The sequence below is a fragment of the Acipenser ruthenus genome, chromosome 14 (assembly GCF_902713425.1).
Source record: "Acipenser ruthenus chromosome 14, fAciRut3.2 maternal haplotype, whole genome shotgun sequence".
Taxonomy (NCBI): domain Eukaryota; kingdom Metazoa; phylum Chordata; class Actinopteri; order Acipenseriformes; family Acipenseridae; genus Acipenser; species Acipenser ruthenus.
In genome coordinates, this window is record NC_081202.1 from 14,303,747 (window position 1) to 14,322,288 (window position 18,542).

Below are 18,542 nucleotides of genomic sequence, written 5' to 3' on the forward strand. Positions count from 1 at the left end.
AATAATGCACTACCATTCATTCTGATTACCATAGTGTGGTACAATAAAATCAGTGGGCACCATAATATGGCCACTATTTCACGTGATATTGAATACAATTGCAATAGTAAATATGGAAATATGTACTATATTTACTCTAACTGCAATCAAGGTTCTCCATAATGTTTAGTGCCCTTTCGTAAATGAGGCCCATTGTGTACAATTAAACAATGGTAGCTTAGCAAAACTTTGCAAGCGGTCCACGAAATAAAAGTTGTGGAATGCATGTATTATAAAAAATAACAAATGGTTATTTTGTATCTATAATGGCACCTAGGGGTGATGATCAGGTGAATTATTTACTCTTGTAGTTTATGATCCTCGATGCAATTATAACCTTGTAATTCACTGTAGCCATTCTATTATTTTATATATAATATTTAGAATACATAATTACCAAATAACAAGTTTTAATTTGAATACATACAGTACCTTGCAAGTTAGTTAATTCCCAGAGAGATTAAAATTGGGTTTCAGAGAAATAACCACAAAAATGGGGCATAAACTGCTAAACTATCACCAGTTTTGTGGGAATTGACTAGTATTATTATGTTAATCTTTGCTCCGGTAGAAGCCTTGGACATTTCATTTTATATCTTTCAGAACAGATTGTGATTATATTCACTGCATAGCAAAAGTAAGGAAAGAAATCAGCTGAAAACAGATCAAATGGACCTACAGGTTAATCTTTGGCTGCTACTGTATTAATATACAGGTAGTGGACAAAAAAATGGGTAAATGAGGGACACCAAGTATATTGAAAGCAAGGGCTTCCACACAGGTGTGGCTCATGTGTTAATTAAGCAAATAACATCCCAGCATGCTTAGGGTCATGTATAAAAATGCTGGTCAGGCCTGCTTGCCTATAATTATGGCTAGCATGGCTGCAAGAGGAGACCTCAGTGACTTTGAAAGAGGGGTGATTGTTGGGGCGCATTTGGCAGGAGCCTCAGTGACCAAGACAGCTCAACTTGCTGATGTTTCACGAGCAACGGTGTCGAAGGTGATGTCGGCATGAAACTCCGAGGGAAAGACATCATCAGCAAAGGGCAACAGTGGGCGGAAGCGCATACTCCAGGATCGTGATGTCCGTGCATTAATTTGAAGTGCAAGGCAAAACAGGTGAGCAGCTGCAGATCAATTGACTGCAAATTTCAACCTGGGGCGCGAGCAGCCTGTTTCATCAAAAATGGTCCACCGAGAACTCCACAGAGCGGGCTACCATAGTGGCCAAACGCCCTATTAAGTGACTTTACAGTGGTGTTTCCATTTTTTTGTCCACTACCTGTAGAATACTGAGTCCCCTGTAGTACCACCATGGCATTGCCCTATTATCTTTCTGATTTATTATTTCATTTTATTGAACAATTTAGTTCAATTAAATAAAGAAGCTAAAGGAACAAACTAAGCTAAAGGAAGAAATTGGCTTTAAGATCATTTAGCAAAACAAGGTGAGGTGAGGTGAGTACTATATGACATAATCTGACCTGACTTGTTTACATTGTTAAAATAAATAACGATGCACTACAGCAGTTTGCCTGCCTTTTTTAAGATAATCTAATTGTGAAACTGAAAGAAATGTGGTAGGTGTAGTAACACTGGCTGAGGGGCATCTGGAGTGCGTCTGACCCCATCTGTCTGCTGACTGTGATACACATAACAATGCGTAATTATAAGAATAATGTTAATTTATACATTCATTCATTATACCATACTACCATTATATATAGCTGTTAGGTAATAATGTTCATTGTTTTGTGTTTTAAATATTTACAGGCACATTATAAAGAAAACAAAACACATGTTCTGTGAGGTGCAATACTAACATTCTGAACTATAAGAAATAATGTAGTTTTTTGTTAGCGGCAGCAGTTAACTCAAAAAGCATGCGTAGTGATTTTATTATTGATGATGTACAGAACTTGCATAAGCAGATTTTTCGCTATTCAAGAGTGAGGCATGTATCTAAACTCAGGGAATTCTATATACTTTCTGAAAGTTGCATTTTAAGCTTTTTCATTGTTTTAAAATACATTATAAAAACATTTGAGTGAGTGTATAACTAATAATATTTTTGTCAATTGAGTACCCAACAAATACAGTATACACAAACCTCCACACATATTGGGGCAGTATTGGGTAAAAATAACTTGTTGTCTTCAGTTGCTTAAAGTAATCCGATTCTGATAGATCCTGTTTTTTTATTTGGAGATGTGAAGTGCCAATCATAAATGCTTTGATTTTAGTGGTGGTTCTCTATGCCAAAGTCATTTTTCATTTGAACTTACATAAAATGCATCCTATATCTAAACCTAGTTTGTATAGGACAGCTATTTAACCATTTCATCCACGATCACTAATAGCAAAAATACTGTAGGTACCATTTTTCATACTAGTACAAATAACTTATTTTGCATAATGACTTTAGCTTTTTACTCAAGGCATGAGGAATTGAGTCATTTGCAAAGAAAGAAAGACAGAAGGGTTGAATACTGTATATTTGTGTTTTATATTTTATTTACTGCATGTCTCAGACTCAAAATATTATCACACTCATGTGCTCCTGAAGTCTTGGGCAAGGTGGATAGAGTATTAATGTGTGCATCCACTGCAATCTCCCAACATTTCATGCTCTGTTACCTAAATGATGGGGTTTCTTTAATCTGGCCACAAGAGGCTGCTGTAACTGTTCTCAAATACTATTTTCTTCATAACTTGTGGTGAGCATGACCAGTCTAGTGCTGCAAAGTATTATAGTTAAACAGTTTGCCCTATATTTCTAAGTTATCAGTATAGTACAGTCTTAAAGAGACTAAGACTAGAGTTCATGTCAAATATATATGTACAGGAATAGTCCATTTAAAAAGGTTGTAGCTAATAAAATAATTCCATAAATCTTACATGTCGTTTTCCATTTGCTGTGTAAAGTAGGTTTCATATATGTAGTTTTGAAAGAAACACATGTTTGAACAAATTTTTCATTTTAAAACATGGTTTCTGGTACTATGTACATTTTTGTTGGCAATCTCTGTCTTGCACTTCCTAGGTTCCCATCCCTTCAACAACTTATTTCCCGTAGTAATCTTTATTTAAATCAAGCAGGATTTATCATATATTCTACAAAGCGTTCTGCTAAATGCCTTTCTAGTTTTCCTAATGTCTTAAAACCAATCCATCCTAGTTTTTGCCAGATAAATCACCATCAGAAATATGAAATTCCTGTGCTTTAAATTAATTATTATTTTGATCAGTCTCATGATATTCTCTGTATAGCATATTGCCTTTGGCCAGCCTTGACACCTGTCGCCATTGTCCTTGGGAATAGATTTCTATTTGCGTTCCAGTCAGACCACAGTGGTCTTAACTTAATTTGAAGGTTTGTGTAGACCTTTAAGGCTTTAAGGCTAATCCAGAATTGTTCAAAGGTGTTGTTGTGGCTGGCTACCTGCCATATACTGTAAGAGGAAGAAAAGGCGACAGAAAATATTACAGGCAAATTCTGTGGTACACTTGTTGTTATAATTTTAATATTGTTTTGAAGTAATACATTCGTTTTTCTCAGCAAAGTGGGGTTTTTTTTCCTGACAATGTTAAAGGCAGCCCCTCTGTTGTTGTGTTGAAGATGTATGAGGTTTCAATAAGAGATGGTGGATCAGATTTAATTGGTCCCAGTAGAGGCCCTTTCTCTTAATTACGGCAATCATGATACAGCGAGAGAGACACTCTCATTATAGGCGCAGAAAGCTGATAGGAGAACACAATGACCTTTCTTTCCTAATGCAGAATAACTTTACCCTCTTATTTAAACAAACACTTATCTTCCACATCTGACTCTAGTAATGAAGATGCTTCATTGTCTATGAAGTGTGCGGTACATTGATGGCATGGGTCAAGATTTCAGATTTCAATTTCCTTGATTTGTCTGTATGTATAGAGGGTTGGATCCTGAGCTTCTAAATGAGCAACAAAAAAAAGGCTCTCAGAAAATATGAAAAAAACACAGAACTTTTAAAAAGGGTTCTCTCACAAACACACATACCATGGGCTTTAGAATACGTCTCATATATTGCAATTAAGCTTTGTTTATATAATCAAATCAGGGTATATATATCCATGTTGCTTATTCTACTTATAAACTGGACACAATATATGAAACATCACCAACAAAGCCTTGTGTGTAATGTATAAAATACTTTTTAAAAATACAGTTAATAGTGGTGTAACAGGGGTATACTGTTACTGTGTGGGTATCCGCTGAGAAACGAGAGAGACACAGAGGGTTTGAGATTGAAAATGCCGCTCAAGCATCCAGGTTTTATTAATAAACAAAGGGTTGCAGCAGTTGGTGGCCGTAACTAGGGTACCAGCAATGGTAGCCCTAGTGCAGAAGGATAGATACACACATTAACATAAACTAAATAAATTGGAGTGGGATTAAAATCCCCTAAATTAATCCCTACCCTAAAATTGTGATAATTGTGGGTGGTCCATCTAGTTCACTCTCCCTGGCTATCCACACAGGCATGAATCTTTACCCTGGTACCCTGGAACAAACAAAGAACAAAGAAGAACAAAGAAACTGGCTTTTCAGCCCCTTTTTAAAGGCAGATGACCAGTGTTAATTGATCATCAATTATGCAATTGCCACCTGGCCACCTGCTGCACATTAGGATTCAATTAGGCAGGCAGGGAGGTCTATGTAGAGAAATGTAGATTATTATGCTTTAACAGACGCCAAGAAATTATATGTTGGTGTGGGACAATTAAGATGTAAATATACAGTATTAATAACTATGTCATTTATTTTAAATGTTGATAGTAGTAGTTTTGTATGTGTTCCAGTTAATACTGTATAATTGTAATTGGGTTACATGGCCTCATTAGAATAATTTTTGCCAAACATATTGTATTTAAGTTTGCCAAAGATAGAAAAATTAAAAAATTTAAAAACTGCCCTACAATTACGCAAATACATTAATCATACCAGCTTTTCATGTGTTTTTCTGGGGTCATGGTGAAATCCAGATTGGTGTATCAATTTAGTTAATTAGAAAAAAAAGGCTTGGAAAATAAGTTTGGTTCTGTGACTTCAAATATATTGGTACTGTGGGTCCAATTCAATAAATCGTTAGCTCTCAAAAAGGGTTTTAGGTATATATGTACTAGTTCATGAAATATACGGCATGTGGATCCATTTTCATCATTGATGGGGTGTGAATCAAATCAGAATAAACATTACTCCACATTTGCTTTGTTACACATAATGCTTGAATTTGTATATCCATAACATTATTTTAATAAGTTAGTTAAAAACTGTATGGGTTTGTGGAAATGTGTATTTTCCTGTATGTTTTCAAATGGAAAAACACACACTTGTGGTGTTAGCCGTGTGTCTGCTCTAGGTAATACAGGGCCTCTCTCTACCAGGTATACGATATTACAGTTTTAAATGATATGTTTGTGATATATAAGCATTAAAGTTTACATTCCCTGCTTGTTAGTTTCTGTAGTAAGCGAGGAGGATAATACTAAAATGTAAAAGCATGGAAAGAAAATTCTCAATTCTTAGATGTGTTTTTTTTTTCTCCTTGTAAAAAGTTCCTAGCTAATATTGAGATGAGCATTGGAGAGAAGGAGTGGGAGGACATGAGTTCAGCTGCGAGTAACAGAATATTAATGCAGACTTACCACAGTGTTATTTGCATTATTGGTTTATATTTAAAATACATTCAATCGTGTTTTACCAATAACATTACTGCTAGTGTAGATAAAGGTAATCCTTCCATCTCAGCTAGGACAGTTGAGGCATGTTTTGAATGCTTTGCACATGTATGTTACCTGCTGCTGATACATGATCTGAGTGAAGTTGGTCCCAGCTGTATTTATCCTAATTGTTTATCCTGCACTGCATTTATGTATTTCTTGTATTCCACAGGTGTCAGGGCAATTTCATAAAGAATCCATTTTTTTGTATTCTTTTCTTTTCTAGGATAGCTGTGCAAGGGTTCTCCTGTTCCGTGGTGCAAGAAAAGATATCAAAAACTACAACAGTCAAACAGCATTTCAGGTAGGAGATGGTTTCAGCTTTGACTGCCACCAGTCTTTCCTTTTTTCATGAAGTATGCAATTGGTCAACTTACTGAGATGGTTCCAATGCATTTAAAATGAGAAGTGCAGTCTGGTGAAAGTCAGGATGACTTTGGGATTTTTGGGTTATATGCTCATAGTTATTGTGGATATAGACCGAGGATTTGAGTTGGTTCATATCAACATGGTCAATACCATTATTATCATCCTCAGACCCAGTAAAGAATGAAAGCATGGTCAGGGCAGAAACATCACAAGGAGCCCATAGCCGGTCTGCGGGTGGCAGAGTGATGTTGTCTTGACACTTATTACACAATTCTATAGGATAAATATCTGCAGCAGCACCTGAGAGACAGAAAGTGTGAGATTAAGGCTCAGGTTGTGTTTTTTTTTTTTTTGACCTGCAGTTTATTATTTATTTAATAAGAAACTATTTGTAGTTGTTGTTCTCATGGTTTTAGATTTGAGTGTGCTTGAGCCTTTTATTAGAAATCTTGTCATATATGTGTTGCTGACATCTAAAGGTATTAGAATTTAAAAAGCAGGTACTGTACCTACATACTTCCAGTCGCATAAACCTAAACCCCTCATGTTCATCCGTTGACTAGCACTCTCAAGGGAAAGCTTGCAGTGTTACTGAACAATGCAATAGATACAGCCTTGATGGAAAACATTGATCCCAACATGGGGAATTGAGTCTGTGTAATCTAAAATGTTTTATCATAATCTTGCCCAAGCGCTTTTCTGTCTCCATCAGTTGTGGCAGGGTTGCTTCAAGCATGCGTGAGCTGTGATTGAGTGCAGGATCTGGGGGGAAATAAGAACAACACAGGGTTCACTGGGGTTCATTAATATGGTGGCAGTTTAGGTGAGACAAGGAGAAAATGGTGACTGTTTTCATTTACTTTTTTTTTTTTTTTTACAAAATGATTTAATTTATCTATTGGATAAAAATCTATTGACAATCAAGCAGCATATTTGTAAAGAAGTTATTAAACATAAAGTCAGATTCTCATATTTCATACATCTCTACAAATAAAAATAATTCCACAGACCTTACCCATTGTGCACTCCCATTAGCTACACAGGTCTCAAATGTGCAGTTTTTAAAGAAGCATATATTACAGCAAACATGTGTTTTTAATGTAAAACAGCCATCTGATTCTATACTAGGTTAAAGACAGTTCTCAATTTGCTTGCCTTCTCTGACATCTGCAACTGCTTACCTTCCTTGGTCATTTCACCCCAGCAGTGTCTTCTCGGTCAAAGCATATTATTGGATGAAAGTATGTCAGTTAATAGTTCAGGCTTATAAGATACATGTACAGGGGTCAGATATAAATAAATCATTGCACCGTATCACTCCCCCCCACCCCCCCCCCCGAAAAAAAAAATGTAAATGAAATGTTTGGTACCAATAAATCATTTTTTTATGCAAAGTTCTAAAGACCTTCAGATCTTCAGATTCAGTGTTTGTAGTTCTTTTCAGAGCAGGATTTGTGGTACCCAGTCAAAGCATGTTTCTTATTGGCCTTTCATACATCAAACTTACCCACAGTAGTGACACTTGAGAAAGCTTTTAGAACACTAATTTAGTTTATTACATTACAGCTTAAACAGATCAATCGTTAACTTTCTATTTAGCAATTTTAAGATTGTCCTGAAGATCGTAATTGTTACAAATCCTCAGCTATTGTTATCCTCCATGGCTTTTTCAGTCCACTCAAGACATTTAAATGTGTGAATGATCCTACAGCCATCAATGCTGTTCATCCCAGGGGCTGGTCTCAAAACTATAGATTTTTCACATCACAAGTTCACATTTCAATATCGACCACTTTTATAGTCATGGTTGCAGCCCTTACAGTAGTACTGTTGACAACATATGTTATCTTAGATGTTTGTATCAATAATTTTTTGGCCCAGAGATTAGGTTGGCCCTCAGTTGGAGGGCAGCAGTGTGGAGTAGTTGTTAGGACTCTAAACTCTTGACCAGAGGGTTGTGGGTTCAGTCCCAGATGGGGGACACTGCTGCTGTACCCTTGAGCAAGGTACGTTACCTAGATTGCTCCAGTAAAAAACCCAACTGTATAAATGGGTAATTGTATGTAAAAATAATGTGTAAATAAATAAATAATGTAATTGTAAAAATAATGTGATATCTTTTAACAATTGTAAGTCGCTCTGAATAAGGGGTTCTGCTAAGAAATAAATAAATAATAATAATAATACGTTTGTCCAAGAGAACTGGTGACTCTGAACCAACCAACATAGGCACGACATTGTAGTACTCAAGCCAGATCCCAGTATTAGTTTTTTGGAAGTATATGTTCATGTATGTGGTATCAAACGAAAGGTTAACACTCCAGGAGAGGTATAGTTGTCTCCACTGCAGCCAGCTGACTGTGACCAACACCCAACCAAACTGACTGATTACTAACTCTGGCCCAACAGTTTCTAGTTATCTGGGTAAAAATAGCTATCACAAAAATGGTTGTTCTGTAAGAATGATTTCTAGTTGTTTATTAAATGTATTGTGCATGTTTGCTATGGACCAGGGCAGAACAGAATGTGTTTGATTAATGTATCACAATTAACCCAACACAGTTTTATTGCATCTGTAGTCCCCATTACACTCTTAAATGGTACTATTAAAGCAATGAGGAGAGGTATTTGATCCAGCATAGGTGAATGCAATTGAAAGTGTTTTTCGAAAGTCCCAGACATATGTTACTTATTGGCCTTTTCATACATCAACTTGCAGAACACTAAATTGGTTTATTACTTTACAATTCCAACAGATCCATCGTTAACTTTCTATTCAGCAATTTCAAGATGGTCCTTTAGCACCTTAATTGTTATAAATTCTGAGCTGTGTTGATCCTCTTTGGCTTTTTCAGTCCACTCAAGACATTTCAATTTGTCAGCGACCCTGCAGCCATTAATACCATTTATGCTAGGGGCTGGTCTCATAACTAAATTTTCTACTAAAGTTTCATCAGACCATATATTTTAACTATTGATCTTTGAGAATGCACTATAAAAGTAGTCAGAGATGCAATTTTATATATTTCAGCATTTATGTCGGTGTGCATATCGTAATAATTTGTCAAAGGGGATATCCTATTACACAAGTGTTTTTCTTATTATTAAATTTCCGTCCAACCTCTATATATTAGGATGGGCAGAAAATGTGTGCATGTTGATAATTTCACCACACCTAAACTTCAGCTGTATAAAGCATGCTGTAGTCTGGAACCACATAAGATTTATCATAACTAAATGGTTGCATTTGTAGAGCCTGTGGCCGTGTAACTGTCCTTCAATGTGTCTGGACTGAGTGTTTTGTGAATAACATGATTTATTTATTTATTTATTTTTCCAAACATAATAAAGTACTCTGAATTTAAATGTTTTTTTTTTTAATAATGTTTTAATATTTCAGGTTACCCTGACATATGTTTGGTATATCTATAAGTGACAATTCAGCATTCCATATAAGCTTGACATGAAATCAATCTGAGCCAACACTGTGCAAGGCCTGGCGATGTAATAAATCCCAGTGGTATGTGCCCCAGAGTCAGCCTTTTCTGTATTGTGAAATGGGGCAGGGGGCAATTCAATGTTAAACAAGAGTGAACACCTACAAAGAGATCAAATCAAAGTGTTGGCTTGGACCATTACGTGATCAGATATAAAGAGCAGGAGTCCAAAAACATATAAAAATGTGAGTGTGTGTGTGTGTGTGTGTGTGTGTTGTTTAAATTTGATAAAAACATGTTTACATTTAAGTTGGCTAATACATGATTAAAAGAGAATCTGATTGACTGAGATAAATTAGTCATAATCCAATGTGTATGTATAGCTGAAAAAAATGATTGAAAAATCACTTACACACTCAATGTAACACATTAACACATTACATAGGAAGTGGAATACATCTATTCACCTTCATTGAGATTCTAAATACTGTTTTCCTGCAATAACAGAGGCTTCCAATGACAGCACACCTCTAGTATTGCCGTAATTCAGTAAAACACTGGATTCAAAATCTACCAACATCTGCTATTTGTGGGTCCCTGCTGCAACTGATGCAGACTGTCTGACATTTCAGTCTGAAAAATACTAAATAGAAAAAATTGAATAGGACTGATGGATTTTAAATCAAAACCCTGAGGTTTCTATTTTAAATAGTAGAGATCAATAAGGGAGCAGATTTTTGTACTTAAACAAGACTGAAGATGCAAAAGTACATAACTGATTGATATTCCATCTTGTTTTAAAATACCTGGGGACGACGACATTACAGCTGTATTTAATAATACATAATACTATTTATTATTATTAGTACTCCCACTGCTGTTCATATCTCATGAACTGTACAAGCTCCTTTGTTTCAGTGTTATAACATCTCTGCAGGCAGAATCTGAACGGCACCCTTCACTTCGACGGAAGGTGGTTTTCAAATGAGAAAGACCTGCTGCTTTTGGCTTTCTACTCAGTACACATATGTATTCTGTGGTTCTCTAGATCAGTCATGGGGGGGGGGGGGGGGGGGGTCACACAAGATAGATTAGGGACAGTGTCCCGATACAGTGTCTAAGTCTCAGAAATGTTCTTTAGGTATAGCAATAAATACATATTTCAGGGTTACTGTATATAAACCCTGCATGCCTGATGTGTTGGTGACCATTACATTGATGTAAAATGCCTGCCATATTGAGTTCATGTGACCTTTGAAGTTACAGCTGCCGAAGTTACAGCCGCCTAGAGTCAGTACACTTTGAACTACGGTTTACTGTTTGGTACAGAGCTGCATTCTGCTTTTCTTACTAAAGGCCCATTACAGATGGCAATGCAGTGGAAATTAACCCTTTCACTGCCACATTGCCGTAATCCTCTGAATATATAGATATCACAACTCCGTACAACTTCATGTTTACAATTCAATCTGAAATGAAAAGTGTATTATTATTATTATTATTATTATTATTATTATTATTATTATTATTATTATTAAATTACTGCACTTTAAAGTCTTCTGCCTACTGTCAGTGGTCAGGGAGTGGATTAAGTTACAGATGTATAGATACAGTCTGTGAAAAGGCATGTAAAGCAAAACTGAAGAATACCAAGGTCAGCAATGCATGTCTCTCAGCCTGTCACCAGGGCTCTAAGCTGGCAGTGTGAAGTACCACATCGGTCTTATTAACTGAAATAATTGTTTGTGGGCTTCAGTGGCATTTCATTTTCCTGAAATCCCATTTTGTATTATAAGGCTGATTTATTTATTTAGTTTGTCAGTTTACTATGCTTACGTTATACAAGTAGTTCAGAGAAATGCAACATATGCTTTTAGGGTCCCGATTGAGAGGCGCATAAGCTGAGTGCGCACTTCAAGGCCCCAAAAATAATTTCTACATTAGTTTACATTATTTGACCAAAACTCAAAGTATGACCAGCAATAATCCTCAGCCATGTATTAGTGTGGATTGAATCATAATATAGGAGGCTGTGTGGTCCAGTGGTTAAAGAAATGGGCTTGCAACTAGGAGATCCCTGGTTCAAATCCCAGCTCTGCCGCTGACTCATTGTGTGACCCTGATGTAAACTACCAACTGCCTTATATACTGTGTTCATACTGTGCCTCTGGTAAAACTAGTAAAACATCTGCTGTGTAGTATAAGTACCATATTGCAAATTGAATGAATAGAAAATAATATGCACTATATATATATATATATTTTTTTTTTTTTTTGGGGTTTGGACACATGGAGAAGAATCTCTTTTCCAGTTTCATAAAATGGCAAATGAAATACACAGTAATATTAAGGTGGACCTTTGATGGACAAGGAAAGAAATAGAATTTTTAGATACCATAGTAAAACTTGAAGGTGGTTCAATTGAGACTGACCTCTTCTGTAAACCTACTGACATGCACCAGTATTTACACATGTCCTCTGCACATCCGATACACACTAAAAGGGCAATCCCAAAGGGTCTAGGAATAAGAATACGAAGAATATGCTCAAAAGAAAGTGACTGTGTGAAACAAAGAAATGTATTAAAAACAAATCTTAAAAAAAGAGGATACAAAGAAAGAATTATAGAGACAGAGTTAAGAAAAGTGGATAAACTAAAAAGAGATGATCTACTAGATTATAAAAATAGAGATAAAAAGGTCAAAAGAGTCCCATTAATAATGACTTACTCTAAACTTTTGCCCAATATTTCTAAGATAGTTTGGAAACACTTGTGGATTCTACATAATTCAGAAAAATTAAAAAAAAAGTATTTCTTAAGGCCCCAGTTGTAGCATTCAAAAGAGAAGCTAATTTAGGTGATATTTTAGTTCACAGTAAACATAAAAGAATAATTGACAAAATAAGTTCTACTAACATATGCACTAGTAGATGTAAAGTGTGTAAACACATAGACAAACGTAAAAATATAATTAAACATAAGAACACCACATATCCACTAAAAACTAATACCTACTGTAAAAATAGCAATGTTGTTTATGGAATAGCCTGTGAAAAATGTGATGAAATCAAATATGTTGGAGAGACTGGAACTACTTTATATAAAAGAATTCAGAACCACCTTTCGTTAATTAGAAATAAAAAAATGAATGAACCAATAGTACAGCACTTCACCAGTCAGGGACATGACATAAATGATGTAAAGTTTGTAGTATTAGAACAGCTCAAATTAGACAATGCGACATATAGAAGAATAAAAGAAAGTAAATGGATAAATAGACTGAACATGATTATGCCAGCGGGACTCAACAGAAAAGAATGAACTAATTAACTTCAATAAATATATAACATTTAAATAAATAAACAAAATTCATTCAAAAGTTGTGCATGCTGATGCGCTGGGGAGGCCAAATCTAGACTGATCCTCAGAGCCAGCATTGCATGACATAATAAAAATATAAGTTTATGTAAAGTAGTGTTAATTAGAATTAATACAGATTCAAAGATAGAAGTAAAAATGATTCACAATATATAGAACACCATTACATCATGTAAGAATAAATCATGAATTTGAATGTAAACAATAACAAGTAGTTGTCATGCCGTCAAGAACTTATAAATACCTCTAATGTTTGGATTCAAACACAGGCTCCCTTGAGAAAGATATGTACAACATATCGAAACGTTAGGGCAGCTGGCTCTTTGAGCTAAATATATATATATATATATATATATATATATATATATATATATATATATATATATATATATATATATATATATATATATAACAGGTATTCAAGCTAAAATATTTAAGTAAATCGAGTTAGTGTGAAATTAATAGTCATTGAGCCAATATTCCACATGAAATCAATGTGCATTTGTTTATGCGCAAGGCATGAGGGCATGATGCGCTAAAGAAACGTGACAAACACTGAAATAATTAGACAGCTGGTAGAAACGACTGTTTAATGAACCGAAACTGATCTGTGAAAAGATGATTAGCCTTCTTGTGAGTAAGTTGGGAAGAATAGTTGTAATTATAATGAGAAAAGCTGACTTACAAAAGGCTGTTTTAATCAAAGGCTGCATTTCAGCCACTGTTTACAATTCCTATATGACATTTAGTGTTATATTTTTAAAGCTAGATTATCTGGTGTTTAACCTTAGACATGGCTTAGATTTTAGTTAAGTGCCAAAAAGCTTTCAACTGTTATGCATGAAACTGCTTTGACACACTATTAGCGAGAATGTGTTAAATGTGAAAGATAGACATAGTTTAGTTATGTTAGTTCCATAATCAAGACTTAAACCAGTCCTACTCTTGTTTAATTAATTAATTATATTGTGTTGGTTTGCCATGTCTAAAATAAAGTCTTAGATGCTTGCAAAGGTATATGCTTTCACAAAATGTGAGGTTATTTAGGACTAAAGAATTTAAGAGGTAAAAATGTTTTTTGATTTGATGGTCAGTTCTTACTATTTAATCTAGTTTCCCTTTACATTTTGAATAACAGATTTACTCAATATTCACATTTGTTTACGTGTATCTTAGAAACTCCAGATTATCTCCCCATTGCCACGAGAAGATGACGTAGCACATACAGGAAGTGAGAGGCCAAACCATGGTTTGGCAAAAAGATCTAATCCATGTTACTCTGGTCTTAATTAGAATATATGATACCAAGAACAAAATGTCACGTTTCTTCCCCAACATAAATGTATTAAATTAGCTTTAATTTGTGTACTGCATGATATCAACCTCAGCAACAGGCTAGATGAGAGAGCTTAAGTATATTTATGTAACACTTTATCTTGAATGTTTCTGTATTTTGAAATGCACGTAGCAAGCTGTAAAACCCATAAGAAGGGTTGTTTGTTTTCCTAGCTTTTTTATTTTATTTTATTTCATTTTATTTTTATCTTTGTTGGCCTACTAAAGCAGGCTACAGTTGTGGTTCCTCAGCACAATGTAATCGTCTTGTAAACCCAGTTTATAAAGGTGAACAATATCAGTCATCGTGCAAGGCCAAATTGGAACACTGTCAGGAACATTTAAATATCCACTCCTGTCTTTTAATTAGGTAATTTGCATTTTGAAGGAGACTTACTGTATTTTTTACTTTTGAACCAATCACTTGTAGTAACCAATGGCTTGTTTTATCTGCAGAAGGCTGGTTTGAAAGATAAATGCAGAAATAATATGAGGTTTTCCAGGTTTTGCTGTGTGCTTTTCTATTCTATGGTTTGCTTATGTAAGCTTAAGAGCGACTAATTAGTCTGACCTTGAGTCACTCAAACTGCTCTTTAATTGCAGTCTAGAAGTAGGAGTTGTTGGTGGTGTGTTTTAAAGTCCACATTTAGTAGGCGTATATTATTTTAATAACATCCCTTTTGAAAGCTATTGGCACTGGAGGAACATATCACTTATCTCTTAAGTCAAATGCCTTTTCCCTTCTAATTTGACAGCTTACAAATATATAGTTACAGCAACTCAGACAATGTGAGTGATTTTGCTGTTCTGTTCTTTGTCTTTGTGGTGGTAAAGTACATATAATAACTGGTGAGCAATTTTTCAATGGGTTTATTAACACCAGCAACCCAGCGTGAGCTGTCAAACTGAAAGGAATTCTATCTGTTTATTTATTTTTTAAATTTAGTAGTCGCCAATTATTTTATTATTTTCTCCCAATTTGGCATATCCGATTATTTTTAGGCTCAGCACACCGCTATCACCCCCGGCTTTCAATTCTCATATCACACACTACCCCTTGCATTATTCTCTATTTATTAAATCATATAATCATCCAAATGATATACTGTAAAACTACAGGCTACAGTAAATAATAACACATAACTGTACAGGATGCTCAGTGCAGATGTCACTGGATGTCAAAATCACGAGCAAGGGTAAAAATGTAGAAGACGTATGAAATTGTGTCTTTGTTTTATGTACCATGCTTTGTGATGCCATGTGCATGTATTTAAGAATCATGGTACGACAGGGTGTTGTGATATCCTGAAAGGAGGTGGATTGCCTTTAAATCCACAGTCTTTGTGATAATTCAGCACATCTCAACAACCCAGAGTACCATCATTTTGTTATAAAACGGCATCTATCATCCCTACTTACAAACATACTAATTAGGCACTTACAGTCTTGATAATGGTTTTCATTGGTGTGTCCTTTTGCAGTTTTAAAAAAGAATGTTCAGGTGAATGGTGCTGTGTGTGTGTGTGAGGTACTTACTATATGTATTATTTTACAAACTATTGATCCCATGTGTATTTTTTATATAAATTACATTTTACTGGAGAATATTGGATTGATTATTTAGAACAGTTGCTAAAAATGTGATTGCTGTTATGTTATTGAAAGAGGATGGTGCAGATGTTTGTGTAGAGGGAGGAGAAAGCCTTTCCAACATGGATGAAGGACCATTTGAATTTGATTGGTTCGCTGTAAAGCATATGGGACCAAGTTCTCTTTCTTCATGGCTCATTTGCCAGTAGCTTCTCATGGATGGCTTATTTTTTGTTACCCGTTAGACATTATTTACCATATTTGAAGCCTAGCTTTGGTGAGAACACGAACAGAAGTGAAGTCTTATTGAATGATGTATATCTATTTGATAGTCCTGCCGCTTCGCCCGGCTTCGACATCATTGATCCACTGCCTCCAGCGAGTAGGTGATGTTCCCTGAGGCGCTGAGGATGTAATTAAAAATAGTTTTTTGGGGATTTTCAACATGTATTTTTGTAGTGAAAGTAGAGGACAAAGTGGAGTATTAAAGTTCACATTCCGTTCACACTTTAGCGCTTTAACATTTCATTATCACTATTTTGTGATGAGGCCGCAGCTGTAGTGATATTGTGAAATTTGTCGATGGGTGGATATGGCAAAGTGTTTTGTAGTGTGCAGGTGTAGTCGACAATTATTTTATTATTTTCTCCCAATTTGGCATATCCAATTTTTATTTGTAACAAACACAACACAGTTCACAGTGAAAAACATCTCTTTGTTTGTGCTGGCTTGCTTGTTTGGCAGCCTTAAATAATAATACCTGGCTCTACACAACAATGTGTATAGCGCAGGTAAACCACTGGGTTCAGTCCCGAAATAATAATACTAATAATTACACACAATTTATACACACACACAGTCACAAGTCCAATAGTGAGTGCTCCTAGTGCAAGTGGTGATTTAGTACAATAATCGGTGACAACAGTAGTGCAGTGTAGTCCTGGTTTGATGCTGGCTTAGCACGACATCTCCTAGATATTTAGCTGTCTAGAATAACAAATAACAACAGTTAAACAGACAAATAAGACAACACTAAACACTCACTGTACTTTTTCGTTTGTACGTCCTTTACAGGTCTTTCCGTAACCATAACAAAGGAACAGATTGCTTTGCCACATCCCCTGATATGCCCTCAGTCATGCCCCCTTCGGTAGCAAGTGCAATCACATATCCTCCAATCCACGACTGACACCTCACCTACCGCATTAAGGTGAAGACTTCTGATATTGTGATTCCGCCTCCTTTCTGGTTGGCCGACTTCCAACTGACCCTAGAATGAACTTCCAAACCATCCTGTCTGGGGCACACTGTTCCTGTTATCTGTTATACCGTGCCCTCACAGGTCGGGAGGGAGATTGTTGACTAGGATTCATTCGCTGTCTGTCACAGTGGAACATGTGATTGACCAATCAGAGAGCAGTATCTCTGCCTGCCCTTCAATAATAATGCACTATATTAAATAAGATGACGATGGTGATGATAAAGATAATAAATGTGGGGCTAGTCTGCAAAAAATAATAAATAGAACACTGCTTGTTAAATGACAGTTAACTAGCCACATTTGCAATAAAGCATGGTGGTGGATTTGTGTAGGTTTAGATCTGGAATAGCATGGGGTTATTGAACAGGTGCTGCTTGGGAAGATGCCAAGTACAGGCAGGTACTGACTCATAATTCACATCCACAGCAGCCTATCCTGTTACAGCAGTACCATTCAAACAGCACAGCTTATATGTTCAAATTATACTGGAATACGATGCACAATATATGTGTGGGTAAAAAAAAAAACAATGATGAAACACAGATTGTATTCTCCTTAAGCCTACTGTTCCAAAGGCACTCTTCACAGCAGTGTAACAGCCCTCCTTTCACTGCTTCACAGAACAAGGAATTGCATCACAACATGCTGGACCTGTTTCAAAGTGTCCAAGACTGCTTTGTTTCTGCTACTGTGCATCATAGTAATGTGATATCTGTATAATGTGAAATAATGTATAATGTGATATCTTGTAACAATTGTAAGTCGCCCTGGATAAGGGCGTCTGCTAAGAAATAAATAATAATAGTAGTAATGCCCATGATACAGACAGTCAAGGGACAGAATCACATTCACAACAAAATCCAAGTCATATGTACTAAATAATACTACATGTGTTTTTAACAAAGAAAATTGTTAAAAAAAAGGATAGGGCTATCAGTCACATACTCTGACAGCATACAGCATGCAGTGAATTTACATCAAACCTGTCTGTCGTTCACATTTACTTAGCTGTGCAGTAGATTAAATAGTGTTTTATGAGTTGTATAAAAACCAGTTGCAATTTTGATGAAAGCCATAACAATTTTTTTTCCTTGCCTATGTTTTTTTTTTTTTTTATATATTCTGACCGAAAAAAAAGAAAATACTTGTTGAAAAACTGTAACATGGACGGCAGGGAAGTTAAATTTGACGAGCAGCAGGAAAACACAAGTAATTAGACAGGCAGGAGGCAAAGTGTGAGAACATAATTAGAGTTCGAGGGAAAGTGTGAAAAAAAATATTGTTGTAATTAAACAAAGGATTGTATACAGAAGCCTTCTGTCTGAATGCCTTTTTTATTTGATTAATACCGTGTGTGTGTGTCATACTG

At 35.6% G+C, this 18,542-nt stretch overlaps 1 protein-coding gene across 10 annotated transcripts in view; it reads left to right on the top strand.

Moving 5' to 3' along the window:
- The window catches only part of LOC117419752 (SH3 and multiple ankyrin repeat domains protein 3-like), a 276,153-nt gene that overhangs the window by 126,211 nt on the left and 131,400 nt on the right, over nt 1-18,542 (top strand). For all 10 annotated transcript variants that reach the window (XR_009307250.1, XM_058985907.1, XM_058985911.1 and 7 more), the window contains one exon: nt 6,029-6,106. Coding sequence is in view for 9 of the 10 variants with exons in the window: in XM_058985907.1 (XP_058841890.1) it covers nt 6,029-6,106 (78 nt within the window). In the remaining variant the exon portion in view is untranslated. The remainder of the gene's footprint in view (nt 1-6,028; nt 6,107-18,542) is intronic.